This window comes from Sorex fumeus, unplaced genomic scaffold (genome assembly GCF_029834395.1).
Source record: "Sorex fumeus unplaced genomic scaffold, SorFum_2.1 ptg000007l, whole genome shotgun sequence".
NCBI classification, from domain to species: domain Eukaryota; kingdom Metazoa; phylum Chordata; class Mammalia; order Eulipotyphla; family Soricidae; genus Sorex; species Sorex fumeus.
The window spans coordinates 43,954,000-43,969,959 of NW_026606064.1; the positions used below are offsets into that span (position 1 = coordinate 43,954,000).

General features: G+C 37.3%; 1 protein-coding gene across 3 annotated transcripts in view; it reads right to left on the reverse strand.

Annotated features, from left to right (window-relative positions):
- Positions 1 to 15,960, reverse strand: part of AKT3 (AKT serine/threonine kinase 3) — a 349,070-nt gene that overhangs the window by 325,726 nt on the left and 7,384 nt on the right. For all 3 annotated transcript variants that reach the window (XM_056107283.1, XM_056107291.1, XM_056107275.1), the window contains exon 2: positions 11,981 to 12,138. Coding sequence is in view for 2 of the 3 variants with exons in the window: in XM_056107291.1 (XP_055963266.1) it covers positions 11,981 to 12,026 (46 nt within the window). In the remaining variant the exon portion in view is untranslated. The remainder of the gene's footprint in view (positions 1 to 11,980; positions 12,139 to 15,960) is intronic.

The following is a 15,960-nucleotide window of genomic DNA, read 5'->3' on the forward strand; positions in this document are numbered from 1 at the left end:
CTGTGTCTGGCATATCGAATACTCTCGGTAGCTTGCCGGGCTCTCCGAGAGGGGCGGAGGAATCAAACTCAGGTCGGCCATGTTGGCCGCGTGTAAGGTGAATGCCCTTACCCGCTGTGCTATCGCTCCAGCCCTTAATATATTTTAATCTTTTACTTGTGTGACAGTGTTTATTTTGCCTAACATTCATAAGAGTTATTTTTACTAGAATTTAAAATTTGTTAATAGAGTTCTAGGTTGGAATTTATTTATTTTTTACTCGCATTATTGTTCTTTGTTTTTGATGATTAGAACTTTATATAATTCTTTGTTTTAAATTGGGCTGGAGCGATAGCACAGCTGGTAAGGCATTTGCCTTGCACGCAGCCAACATGGCCAACCCGAGTTCGATTCCTCCGCCCCTCTCAGAGAGCCCAGCAAGCTACCGAGAGTATCTCGCCCTCACAGCAAAGCCTGGCAAGCTATGCGTGACATATTCAATATGCCAAACACAGTAACAAGTCTCACAATGTTACTGGGCCCGCTCGAGAAAATTGATGAAAAACGGGAGGACAGTGACAGTGACAGTTTTAACTTAAATTTCTCATTTCAATTAATGCAGTACTCAATACTCAGAGAAAATATTACCACTCTGTAAAGGAACAAATTGAAAGTAAAACTTTTGTCTGACATTTATTTTATTTTATTTTTATTTGTACGTAGTTTTTTAATAAGCTAACATTTTCTTACATGTATACTAGCAACCTTAAAAAGATAAATATCTACTACCAAATGCTGACTACTGTACACTTTATAAAAAATATAATTTAATGGATTTGAGTAATAAAGGAAGGAACCTAAATCAAAATAGATTACATACTGAAATTCTACCACTTCAGAAATCTAATCAGAAAATAGGAAATTTCCAATTTGTCTAAGGGAACACTTGAAACTTACTAATGGTACGACCAATACGAATTTGGTATATGTCTTCATTAATATATATTTTAATAAACTTTAAAAAGTATCTTTCCCCACCCAAAAAAATTATCTTCACAGTACATATAATGCTGCTATCTGGGGTACGTGACTGAGAGGGAAAGAGGACTGTTAAGGCTGGGAAGATTCCCCCAGAGTGCTCTATTAATTTCTGAGGATCCTGTTAGAAATTTGATAGAATATGGGCACATTGGTTTATCTTACTCTGAGGAAAAGTTCAAGGACCATGAACCAAAGGTATTTCAAAGATAGTAGTAGGACCTAATACAGAGGTGGGAGCAAAGGTAGAAATAAGTGTTTTCCAAGTTCGAGTTAAATTTCGCCATATTTACTTTGAATAAGGCAAAGTAGTTCCAGAGTAAACTTTGGAATATAAGGGGATATAAAGTTGTATACATCATAACCCTTGTCTGACATTTATTTTAGAGATTTTGAATGACCCAGTATATGTATACCTATATGGCGGTCTAGTTTAACAAATGTTTAATACTTTACAAAAAGGCCTTCCATACTGCTGTGCAGACAAGTTAAAGGTGCTCTCCCAGAACCATAAAAAAATAATAATGCATACAATATTTTCTGGGCTGGAGCAATAGCACAGTGGGTAGGGCGTTTGCCTTGCAAGCGGCCAACATGGCCGACCTGAGTTCAATTCCTCTGCCCCTCTCAGAGAGCCGGGCAAGCTACCAGGAGTATCTCGCCCACACAGCAAAGCCTGGCAACCTCCCCATGACGTTATCGATATGCCAAACACAGTAACAACAAAGTCTCATGATGGAGACGTTACTAGGCCCACTCAAGAAAATCAATGAACAATGGGAGGACAGTGACAGACAGTGACAGTGATAATATTTTCTACATGTTTGCTACATGATTTTCTTTCATCGTCATTTCTAACACAAACACACCAATGTGGTATCTCAATACCATTTTGCAGTTGCTCCAGAAAAGCACAGAAAATGGTTTCAGTATTGAAATTAGTCATTATATACCACTAATACTGATATATCAAAATAAGGAAAGCACCCATTACAAATAATACCAATGTTTACCTTTACTCTTCCTTTTTTCAAGGGAAATGTTTTCTTTTACGTGGGGGGCAGGAGGGTGGCATGGAGAGGCGGGGGGGGGGGATAGCACAGGAAACAAGGTACACCCAAGCTTATTCCTGGCTTTGAGTTTAAGGATCACATCACTCCTGGTGGGCTAGGGTCATCATATGGAATGCCAGGGAAGGAATCGAGGGGAAAGACACTTTCTAAAAGGGTACACACATTCACAAAGAGAAAGTAGAACATGGATGATCATAAAACACAAATGGGAAGACAAACGGAAAGAATTACAGATTTCCCAGAATTAAAGAAATATATAGAGAGAAATAAGCCTAATAAAGAACTCACCATTGCTTTATAGGATGAATAAAAAGGTACTATAACAATCTTAGATGTCATAATACCAAGGGGCAGTTCAAAAAACAACATACACTTCTAGAGAGCAAATCAGATTAGAATCTGATGCAACACTTCAGATTAGAAACAAATCTCTTTTTTTTTAAATTTTATCGAATCACCGTGAGATAGTTACAAGCTTTTATGTATATGTTATAATCACACAATGATCAAACACCCATCCCCCCACCAGTGCACATTCCCTACCACCAATATCCCCATTATACCCCCCCTTTCCCACCCTCCCCCTGCCTCCACGGCAGACATGATCTCCCATAGTATCTCTCTACTTTTGGGCATAATAGTTTGCAATACAGACCCTGAGAGGTCATCATGTTTGGTCCTTTATCTACTTTCTACACACATTTCCCATCCCGATCAATTCCTCCAGCCATCTTTTTCTTAGTGATCCCTTCTCCATTCCAGCTGCCTTCTCCCCTTTGCTCATGAGGCAGGCTTCCAGCTATGGAGCAATCTATCTGCCCCATGTATCTACTATCCTTAGGTGTCAGCCTCATGTTATGTTGTTTTATACTCCACAAATGAGTGCAGTCCTTCTATGTCTGTCCCTCTCCTTCTGACTCATCACACTTAGCATGATACTCTCCATGTCTATCCATTTATAAGCAAAGTTCATGACTTCATCTCTCCTGACAGCTGCATAGTATTCCACTGTGTAGATGTACCAAAGTTTCTTTAACCAGTCATCTGTTCTAGGGCTCTTGGGTTGTTTCCAGATTTTGGCTATTGTGAACAGTGCTGCAATGAACATATAGTTACAGATGTCATTTCTACTGTGCTTTTTTGCATCCTCAGGATATATTCCCAGTAATGGTACTGCGGAGTCATATGGAAGCTCCATTTCTAGTTTTTGAAGGACTGTCCATATTGTTTTCCAGAAAGGCTGGACTAGTGGGCATTCGCACCAACAATGAAAGAGTGTCCCTTTTTCTTCACATCCACGCCAGCACTGGTTGCTTTAGTTCTTTTGAATGTATGCCAGTCTCTGTGGTGTGAAATGATATCTCATTGTTGTTTTGATTTGCATCTCCATGATGGCTAGGAATGTGGAGCATTTTTTCATGTGGCTTTTGGCATTTGTATTTCTTTTTTGAGGAAACTTCTGTTCATTTCTTCTTCCCATTTTTGATGGGGTTGGAGGTTTTTTTCTTGTACAATTCTACTAGTGTCTTATATATCTGGATATTAATCCCTTATCAGATGGGTGTTGGGTAAATATTCTGTGGGCTCTTTTTGTATTGGTCACTGTTTCTTTTGTAGTGCAGAAGCTTCTTAGTTTGATTTAGTTCCATTTGTTTATGTTTGCTTCCATTTACATGGTCAGTGCTGTTTCATCCTGAAAGATGTTTTTAGCTTCAATGTCGTGTAGAGTTCTGCCTACATTTTCCTCTATCTACCTTATGGGTTCATGTCTGATATTGAGGTCTTTAATCCACTATGATCTGACTTTTGTGCCTGGCATTAGACAAAGGTCAGAGTTCATTTTTTTTGCAGGTAGCTATCCAGTTTTCCCAGCACCGCTTGTTGAAGAGGCTTTCATTGTTCCGCTTCACATTTCTTGCTCCTTTGTCAAAGATTAAGCGATCTTTGGGGGTCTGTGACAGAATATTCAATTCTGTTCCATTGGTCTGCAAGTCTATTTCTAGCCCAGTACCATTCTGTCTTAATTACTACTACTTTGTAGTACAGTTTGAAGTTGGGGAGGGTGATGCCACTCATCTTCTTTTTCCCAAGGATTGTTTTAGTTATTCGTGGGGGTTTATTTTTCCATATGAATTTCAGGAGTGTTTTGTCTATCTCTTGGAAAAATGTCATGGGTATCCTGATAGAGACCACATTGAATTTATATAGTGCTTTGGGTAGCATTGCCATTTTGATAATGTTAATCCTCCCTATCCATGAGCAGGGGATGTGTCTCCATTTCCTAGTGTACTCTTTTATTTCTTGAAGAAGTGTTTTGTAATTTTCCTTATATAGGTCCTTCACCTCTTTGGTTAAGCTGATTCTGAGGTACTTGATTTTCTGAGGTACTATTGTAAATGGGATTGTTTTTTTAATGTCTCTTTCTTCTCTTTTATTATTTGTAATATAAGAAAGCCATGGACTTTTGGGTGTTGATTTTGTAGCCTGCCACTTTACTAAACTGACCTATTGACGAAACAAATCTCTTACCATAAAAACTTTATTAAAAGGTAATGGAATGCAATCTTCCAAAATCTTGAAGGGAGGCTGAGGAAATAGTATAGGATCTTGCATGTGCTCACCCTGGTTTACTCCCCGGCATCACATGGCTCCCCAAGCACTGCAGAGTAACACCCTGAAGGCCCCCAAGCACCACCTTGGAGGCCCAAAAACAAAAAAGAAAAAGAAGGGATACCAATTTTTTAAGTAGAAGCATATTTTAATTAGAAAGTAATTTTTAAATCTGTAACAATAATGATTTTATGATAGCACTGTAGCACTGTCCTCCCATTGTTCATCGATTTGCTTGAGTGGGCCCAGTAACATCTCCACTGTGAGACTTGTTGTTACTGTGTTTGGCATATCGAATACGTCATGGGTAGCTTTCCAGGCTTTGCCGTGCAGGCCAGATACTCTCGGTAGCTTGCCAGGCTCTCTGAGATGGACGGAGGAATCAAACTCAGGTCAGCCAGGTCAGCCCCATGCAAGCAACACCTACCCGCTGGGCTATCACTCCAGCCCCGATTTTATGATAAAAGCACATTTAAAAAGATATTTAAAAAGAGTTGGTGGAGGGATGGGTATTTGATCACTGTATAATTGAAACCCAAGCACAAAATTTTTAAGACTACAACTGTACCTTATGGTGTCTCACTAATGAAAATTTAAATAAAGAAAGAAAGAAAGAAAAGAAAACGTAAACTTAAAAGAAAATGACTAAAATATGATGGGTTAAAAAAAACTGCAGGACACAAATATCCTCATCATCTTTCACTTGTCAGAAAAGTATATATCTTTTATACCACAAATGTTAAAACAGACATTTATAAAAAGGCAAGGAGGATTTTATGGAAGTTTCACCTTTTTTTGCAGTTACTAGCACTATAACCATCAGTACGTCACAAGTAAAACATATTGAATAAATGCAAATGTACCATAAAGTTTGAACTACATTAGTTCTGTTGGTTACATTGTGCCAATTTCCATTTTTCAAAGTGTGATTTTTATTTCTTCTAAAAAATTGAGCATAACCTTTTATTTTAATTGAGGCACCATGTTTAACAGGTTTCCATGTTATTGTTATAATGCTTCTTTAACAAACAAATGGTGCTGGGAAAACTGGCCAGCCTTGTGAAGGAATAAGAAAAGGAACTAAAACCCTATCTCACTCCACACACAAAAATTAATTCAAAATAGATTAAAGAACTCAGTATCAAATGCATTGAGGAAAACATAAATAGTACTCTCTTCAATATTGACTTTAGAGGAGTCTTTAGTGAAACAGCCCTACTGGCAAAGAAAACAAAAGCAGATAAAAACAAATGGGATTGTATCAAACTTAACAGCTTCAATAGCCAAAGAAACAATACCCAAAATACAAAGACACACTACTAAACAGGAGAAAATATTCACACATCATTCATAGGACAAAGGACTAATTTCCAAATACATAAAGCATACACAAACTCTGTTACAATGAGCAACTTCATCATAAAAAGGGAAAATGAACTCCAGACACTTCCTCAAAAAAGACATAAAGTAAGTCTGCAACTGTACCTCATGATGTCTCACTATTAAAAATTTTTTTAATAAAAAAAGACATAAAAATGGCAAGGAGCAGATGAAAAAATATTCATAACTGATTATCAGGAAAATATTATCAGAGAAATACAAATCAAAACAATAATGAAGTTTCTCTTATCAGTGTGGGTGGCCCACATCAAAAGAATGGAAATAATCAGTGTTGACAGAAAGGCAGGGAAAAATATATACGTTATACCTTTGTCTGTTTTTGTTTTGGGGGGGCCACACCAAATACTGCTTAGGTCTTATTCCTGGTTCTATACTCATGTTATCACTCCTGGCAAGGACAAAGGAGCCAAATGGAGTGCCAAGGACCAAACCTCAGGTCAGCAATATGCAAGGCAAGTCCCCTACCTGCTATACTATCACTCTAACTCCCCTCTTTTTTTTTCAGTAAAGTTTGCTCCAGTAGTGTTACCGGGCTAGAATCATTCTGTAATGTTCATCCCAAGGGTTCCAGCCTAATAGTTCAGTGCTTGGGGGCCCTTAGGAACACACGCTGTAGTGCTAGGAAGAGACTGTGTAGCACATAACTATACTCAATGCTTCACACTTGAGAGGTCAGAATATCACTTGTGCTAGCTCTGAACCCCTAAAACTGAATTTCATGTCCAGCCAACAAATATACTAGGTGTTAATGTGTAAAAGGGCATTTTTCAGCTTAAGCTAACAAACACCTATATACATTCTATTTTTATTGATTTTTGTTTTTTTGAGCCATACCCATTTATGCTCAGGGCTTACTCCTGGCTCTGTGTGTTCAGGGATCACTCCAGGGTTTGAGGGAACATATGGGTGCTGGCAATTGAATCCAGGTCATCTGTGTGAAAGGTGAGTGCCATAAAGTCTGTACTATCTCTCCAACCCCCATACATTCTCTTTGTTTTTTTTAAGTTCGCTTTGGGATTCACTCTAAAAACTACAAAATCCAAAAACTCAGTACCAGAGAGATAATACAGTGGGTAAGGTGCTTACATTTCACAAAACTGACTTGGGTTTTATCCTCAGCACCACATATGAAGCCCCACGCACCACCAGGAATGATCCCTGAGCACAGAGCCAGGAGTAGGTGAGCAATGTCAGATGTGGCAGAAAAAAAAAATAACAAAAATCCAGTACAGAAGACAGACATGATATCTAAGAATGAATAGAATTTATCCAAAAATAGCAACATATTAGCTGAATATCATACCCAGAAAATTTATCAATTTGTTTTAGAATGTCAACCAATAGTAAAATTAAATAACTGAAAAACTAAATAAAAATACAGACTCTTCAACTAGAGGGCAAAATGATGGCAATAAGAAAATACCAGGGGAAGATACAGGTAAATCACAGGTAAACCTAAAATATGGCTGATCTTGAGTACCAACAAAATATAAGAAATTAATTTGTTCTCTGTGGATTCAACCATACTACTTTTTATAAATTAGCAAGAGTTAGAGATTAGAGCTTATTTACTTAATATTGTTACTGCTTTTCAAAACCAATGAACATGAGGAATAGTAGGTCACTTGAGAAAAATGTCTATAAAATTTATATTAAATATATGGTATGGGAATTTATATTAAATTTAAGGGATTTAAATTCTGGGTATGATGTTCAGCTAATATGTTACTGAATTTTGGGATAAGTTCTATTCATAGGTCTCATGTCTTTTCTGTTTTGAATGTTTATTTGTTTGGTTTTTGGCCACATCCAACATATAAAATTTATATTAAAAAGTTGGAATAACAGTGGATGTGGCACCTACTTACAACTGATCAACCCAGGCTTAATTCCCAGCACCCTGTATAATTTCCCCGGGCCCTGCCAAGAGACATCCCTGAGCAGAGTCAAGATTAATACCTAAGCACCACTAGATATGGCCCAAACAGGAAAAAAAGGATTTAAACAATGAAACAGTATAATAATCAGCAGTTCTGTTACTAAAATAAATCTAAACCAGATATTTATCTTTAAAGAGGGAAACAAGTTTGTAAAGAGCAGATGACTGAAAGATTTTAAATATCATTTTATGCCTTATTTGTTATTCAAACTCTTACATTTATGACTTACCTCCCAAAGTAAATATGTGCACACGCTCACACACACAAACACACACACACACACACACACACACCAGCAAGTGCTCACACACTCTTACACATTGCTTCCCTTTTCCTAACCAACCCTATTAAAACACTAGAGAAATGCCTATTCACTTTTTATTTTTCCTATGTCCTATATATTACACCAGCCATCTATTATACTGTCGCAAATGAAAAACAATCTGAGGCAAGAGCCACTATAAATTCTTCATAAAATTTAGTAACAGAAACAGCTTATATCCATTAAACATTTCAAAACACACCACATTCCTTATATCATTTATTCCTCATTATGATCTTATGAGAACAGGTTTTAGAGATCAATTGAAATTCCAATGGTTTCTAGTGATTTGCCAACCTGAGAAAAACCAGCAGTGGAGCCAGAGAGATAGTGGTTAAGATGCTTGCCTTGAATGCAGCTGACCCCAGTTTTATGCCCAGCACCATACTTGGTCACCCAGAACTTAGGTGACCTCTAAGAACAAAGTCAGGAATAGTCCCGAAGTACCACCAGTGTGGCTCAAACCTCCCACCAGAAAAAATCAGAAGGATCCATGGCTGTGCTCAAGTAGAAGTGCACATAACTTGCAAGTCTAAGGTCCCTCAGTCAATCCTGGGGAAGGCACAGACCCTGAGCACTACTAGTGTGACCATAAGTGGTCCCTGGGCATCACTGGACTATGATCCACAAAATAATTTTTAAAAGGAAATAAAATGATGTAAATAGAAAAGTTGAAGTTTAAAAATCATCTTACAACACTGAAATCTAAAATCATTTCAAATTTTACTTCTAAATTTAATTTCTAATGATATTCTCATAATTTTATTCTCATAACAGTTGATCACTTTGAGAACAGTTTGGGATATGGTGCCACCAACAGGTCAATCTGTACCTGCGTACAATGCATCAGCAGCCTGATGGCTCCTGACACCCCAAAATTGCCGCTGTGTCTTTGACCAGATCCCAACAACTTGGGACCAAGTTTACCAAGAAATCAAACGGCCAAAAGTTAGGTATGTGGGATCCACACCTACAAACCACAAAGCTCAGCTATACAAGCTCACTTATTGGCCTTATTTCAGAGGTCTACAGATAAATCTCAAAAGAGATTAAAAGCCAAAGTTACTCTTGGACCCATGCATGGCTGAACAGACTGGGGTAAATCAGAGGAGAGCAGATTGGCTTGGTGGTGCACCCAGGCAGAGCCGCCAGCAGCCACTTGCTTCTACAATCCAAAATCTCCACCATACTCCCAGCCTAAATCCACCGTTTTAGGATGGACATCATCAAGATATAATCTTTTGAAAATTCTGGTATGCGGGTTTTGTGACTGAAATTTCTAGGCTTTCCCAGAGTTGGAGTGAGCTACATCACCCCCTCTTCCCAATACTCAAGGAATCACTGGCAGTCACCCCACGAACCAACTCCAGAGGCACCCTGTAAGCTCTACTATTGGCCTTGCTTCAGAGACCCTCAAATGAATCTTGAAAGAGATCAAAAGAGGCAGTTAAGCTCAGACCTGCACATGGCTAAAAAGACTGGGGTAAATCGGAAGGGCAAGCTGGCCTGGGGCCCGCCCAAACAGAGCCCCCAGCAGTCAGTTCTTTGCACAATATAAAATCGCCACCATTCCCCCTGCCTGACTCCAGCATCTCAGGATGGATCTCACCAAGATATAATCTGCTGAAAATTTTGGTACGCAGGTTTTGTGACTGAAATCTCCAGACTTTCACCCAAAAGCTGCCACCCAACTGAAAAGCTACTCCAGTCTTACTGTCTCAATAAAAATACCAAATGCCCTGAACAAACACCATGAACTCTTAGCACCTGAATTGCAAACCATAATGCATAAGAGAAAAAGGAGAGAGAGCAAGAAGGAAAGTGCCTCCCATAGAGGGAGGCTAGGGGTAGGGGATGGGAGGTTGGGGGATGATGGTAGGGAAACGGGGACACTGGTGGTGGGAAATGTGTACTGGTAGAGGGATGGGTGCTCATCACTGTTTGACTGAAACCCAATTATGAACAGCTTTGTAATGGTCTATCTCACGGATATCCAATTTAAAAAATTTCTTTGAAAAAGGAATGTGGAGCTCATGCCCAATTCAATCAGCCTAATCAATAGCTGAATAAATAGCACTACTCCAACATTAAAAAAGAAAAAAAAGAACAGTTTGGATAGTTTTATAAAGTTAATCGTACATTTACCATACAATCCCGAACTATTATTTCTAGGTTACTTTCCAATGAAACTGAAAACAAATCATGCCAAGACATGCACTCAGACGTTCATAGCAGTACTATTCAAAATAGTCCAAAGTTAGAAATAGCCAAAGTGCCCCTCAAGAAACTGGAACGCCCAGACAACAGAATATTACTCAACAATAAAAGGAACTAGTGATATACACATCAGAGATAAATCTTAAGTGCAGTAAGAAAGAAGCAAGACACAATACCTACTTTATAATCCTATTTATGCTAAATATTATATAAATATTTTGTAATACCTATTTTACAATCCTATTTATGCTAAATACTATAAAATTATAGTAATAGCATATTAGTGGTTGCCAAGGTTAAAGGAAATGGACTGAGTGCAAAAAAAATGACAAAACCTCTGGCAGTGATAGAAACGTTCTATATCATGATTCTAGTGTTTATTATACTGCTGCATAAATTTGGCAAAATTCATCGGTTATAACTCAAAGTTCTATGAATTCCACTGCATGTAAATTATAACTTAGTAGTATATCTGATCTCTTGATGCACTAATACAAATCACATTTAACTACTGGTAACAGTTTTTCAACACAGGTATTAACTTCATGTTTTAAAAAAAAGTACTAAAAGAGCTATTTAAGATTGTTTAAAATAGATACAAAGGAACTTAAAAGTTCTCTAAATGGAACCTCCCCTCATCTTACTCAACTTGGTCATGTGGATAAACAGAAGTTTCCTAGCAACTAGTCTAAATTAGATTTCTAATATATACATTGACCATACAAGCAGATGCTTTCATAAAGGATAAACCAAGTTATTTCATGAATATTAAAAATGTATCTTATTTAGTTATCCAAAGCAGAAGTGAACAAAAAATAGTTAAAAGATCATAAAAATTAAAAAATATGAAAGTAAACACATACCGAAAAAAGTTTTAAAAATGAAATAAGTTTTTCTTCATTGAGTCTTTAACTCCAGAGTTTTACTTACCTAATGTTTGGGATTGTTGAATTCAAGAGTTTATGAAAAATCATTTTCCTCTTAGTAATTGAAGTCCTTCCCCATCACCACCCCAAAAGATAACGTGTCTGAGTACTTATATATTCACATGTTCTTAAATGCATGTGTTATGTTTTTCTTCATATTAAATCATTCTACATACATTTTACTATGGCAGAACATTTGGTCAAAACAAAACAAATGAAAAAAAATACAGCACAAGCTTTCTCTAATATGCACATATATAACATGAAATCCTAACTATCCTAACAATCATTTAGGAATTACAAAGAATCCCTAAATAACAAATTCCTAACACATACGTTAAATATCACTTCTTTCTTACTGGACATTGTATGTCAGTTTCTCTGTAAACAGCATGAGAAAAAATACTTGGAGGACACCATTAACTGTTTAGTACACTTACCAACCAAATTATTTTTGCCTTGTTGAACACTTACCCCTCTTCTGAACCCAACCTTCTTTCACAATGGTAACATCGCTCATGATGGCTCCCCTCTGAGCCCCCAACTTGGAGAAATGGTACTTTGTGATACCAGCTTTGGGGTTTGGATTCTCTGCTGCTGCTGCCCTTCCCACTCTCTAGTGATGACTCAGCCTGGAAGGAAGTATTGAAGAAAGAATTTCTTTTTTTTCCATTCTTGCAACTCACAGGGCAATAACAAACAACTGATTCTTTGTAAATGTCTTCAACTGGCCTGACCTAACATAAAAGTCTAGCTCTTTAAGCTGGAGAACGTATTTATTAAATAGTTCTAAAATGAATGCACTTTCCATGGTCTTGTGACAGATTTCAAATAACTTTTAACTTACAAATCAGCAACAGAAAATATCTTAAGAAAATCACACCTACACATATAATATAGAAAGTTTGTTTGACATGGGTTTGGGGTGAAAAGAGAACAAAAATGAGGGTTAAGCAAACTAAATCATGTATGTACATTTTCAAAATTCCTGTAAATTCTAAAACACATCATAAATTATGTACAAATTTAAATGCTGTACTTTATGTAAAATATAAAATGCTAAGAAATTTTTCATGATTATGTTTCTGATACCAGGAACAAATTAATGTATATGATACTAAGTAAGAGAAATAACCTTAAAAAACACTTTTTCTTTTGCTCTTTGGGGACCTCACCCAGCAATTCTCAAGGCTCTGCACTTAAAGTTCACTCCTGGGGGGCTGGAGTGAAAGCACAGTGGCATTTGCCTTGTATGTGGCCAACCTGGGTTTGATTCCCAGCATCTGCATTGCTGAGTGTGACCCAAGAAGCAAAAAAAAAAAAAAACCTCACTCCTGGTGGTGTTCTGGGAAACATAAGTGTCAGGGACTGAAGAGAAGTTGGTTACCTGCAAGGTAAGCATCTAAGCCCTATACTATTTCTATGGCCCCAAATCAATTACTTTTTTAGAGTAGTAAAGTTAATATGAAAGTGAAAAAGGATGCAATATTCAAATTATGTCAAAAGCTATCATACCTGCTTCTATTATTCCCAGGCAATCTTCACAATAATTCTATACAATTATTTCTAATTCCATTTTACAAATGTAGAAACTCATGCTCACAACCTATTTGCTGAATATCAGGACTGCTAAAGAGATTATTTGGTGCTAGGGTTAAAACCTGGGGTCTCTAGTATGTAAGACATGTGCTCAGCCTGTTTCCCGATAGCCCTGAGTTTACATTCTTTCCCCATACCTCCCCCAGCGTTTACATTCTTCACTACAAAACTATACAGCTTTAAGATAAAAAGAAGCCAAATAGGCTGGGAGAAAGTATACTACCAAGATGCCTAGAATGTATCTGACCACACCATCTGTGGCCCGGGTGATCCCTAGCATCTCTGCAGTAACTGGAGTAGACCCAACATCCCAGGACTAGGGCAACACTGCATCCTCTGGATCTTACACTGAAACTGCTGACCCTGTTGACCAAGCATACCAAAGGGGCTCAGACCTCTTGAACACTGCTTGGGAGCTCCTGCTTCCAAAATAAAAGCCAAAATATTTGTGGAAAACTTGTAACAAATTTACAGTTTAAGCAACAGGTTTTCTCAAAGCAATGTAAATTAGGGAAAACAGTATTTCAATACTTAAGAGCATCATTTTTCCAATTTGAAAGAAAAAAATTTAGGGGGCCAGAAAGATAGCTTTGCATGCTACAGTCCCTCAAATGCTGCCAACAGTCATTTCTGAGGACACAGAAGTAAAACCTGATCACAGTCAGATGTGGCCCAAAGCCAAAAATACTCAGTTCTTCCTGGGACAAAAGTGTGGAATTTAAATGAATCTTTATAAGGCATCTTACAGTGTCATGTCCTCAAAATTATCTTCACATAGTTCAGAAATGTGTTTCCAGTATGTATACATAAGGCCCAGGGTTTGCTCTGAAGTATTACATACCCTCCCCAGACCCCCTACTTGCACCCCACAACACATACTGCCAGGTGTAGCTGTTCAATATGCCAGATACAGTAACAACAAATCTCAAAAAAATGGAGACGTTACTGGTCCCGCTCGAGCAAATCGATGAACAATGGGAGGACCGTGACTGTGAGGATATATATGTATATATACACACACATAGCAATGAGCTTTACAATGCTATTTCTTACTGTCCTTCTCAACTTAATTAAAAATGAAAAAGTCAAGGAAAACTTGAGTTAAAGTGCTGCCACATAAAAGGTAAAAAGGCCCTCCCGTTGATCATCGATTTGCTCGAGCGGGCCCAGTAACGTCTCCATTGAAGACTTTGTTGTTACTGTGTTTGACATATCGAATTCGTCACGGGGAGCTTGCCAGGCTCTGCCGTGCGGGCAAGATACTCTCGGTAGCTTGTCGGGCTCTCCAAGAAGGGCGGAGGAATCGAACTCGGGTCGGCCATGTTGGCTGTGTGCAAGGCAAACGCCCTACGCTGTTGCTATCGCTCCAGCCCTACTGCCACATAAAGGGGCCTGAAAAAAAATGTGGTTCATGTACACTGATGTTGTGTGGTTCAAAAACAGACACACATTTTTAAATAACTAGAAAAAAAGTGAATGGATGAACTATGTTATGACACAGTTTTCTCCAACTGGATTTTGCTAAATAGTGCCTATCAGAATTGATTTCCCTAACCACTGAGCAACCAGGAATTATGACTAACGTTGTCCTTCTAAGAAAGTCTGACAAGGCTGATGTGACTGAAAAAAAGGCCAACCTTTCATGTGCCATAGGGCTGAAGGCAGTACATGGTGGGGAGAGGGAGCAAAGAACAGACTCAAAATCATTCTAGTCTACTACTGTTGGATACTATACTCTCAGTGTATTTTCCAAAATATGATTCATAGAAAACTAAGAAATGTCAAAAATGAGAAATTTTAAAATAAGATAAATTAATCAACTGTATTTATAAAGCAAACATTCTGATATACGAAGTTTTCCCCCTTAGTAGTATATATTCAAAAAGACATGAAAAACAATCATAGAAAACAAACAATTCAAAACAAGATCCATTACACCAGTAATTAATCCAAACACTTCAATGTGATCTATGTAACTTCCTAAGGATCTCAACATGCCTAACTTGCTACAAAAAAATATAGCTCTAGGTAACTGAAAGAATTAATGTTTACAATACATATTATAAGGAAACTAAAGTTCTGGGAACACTATCACAAAATGGTGTTTTCAGAAGAGCTGCAAAGCAGATTTCTTCAACAATACACTAGCAAAGGATTTCACATGTATTAAAGACATTCTCTATCTGAAACTACAAACTAAGTAAAAGAAAAGTCTTATCTTAACAGTTTGGGTTGGAAACATTAGAGATTAGAAATCAACAATCTGTAACAAGAAAAAGTATACAATAACAAAAATTTTAATCTACTTTCCTATTAAAATAATTTATATTACACACTCATGAAGAACACTAGTATACATTTCATTCTTAGAAACTTAAGACTAGAAGCATTTTATAGCCTAAAGATACAAAATGATCACAATTAAAGTAACTTGCCCAAGGTCACACATCACTTGATAGAAGACCCAAGAACAAAATCAGAACATACTCTTCCCACTTGTACTCTTCCCACTTGCAGTACTTCTTTTATACAAAACAATAAATCATAATATTCACATTACCCAAATCAGTTTTGCTTTATAATAAGTTACCAAATACTTTGTTATGATCATTTGGATAGAAATAAAGGCAGACCTTTGTGTAAAAAAATAAATGCTATTGATTCTTAAGCAGTAAACAAAATAATTTTCCTACAGTAGTTAATGCTCTTGTACTAATTCATCTTCTTACACATTCCTACTCAAGTCTTTCATGTTACTAAAAACAGTGATCTGCAAAATGATGAGCTGGATTTTAGGACGCCAAATATGCTTCCCAGTATAGTAAATTTCACCTCCTCCTACATTCCAAACTTTT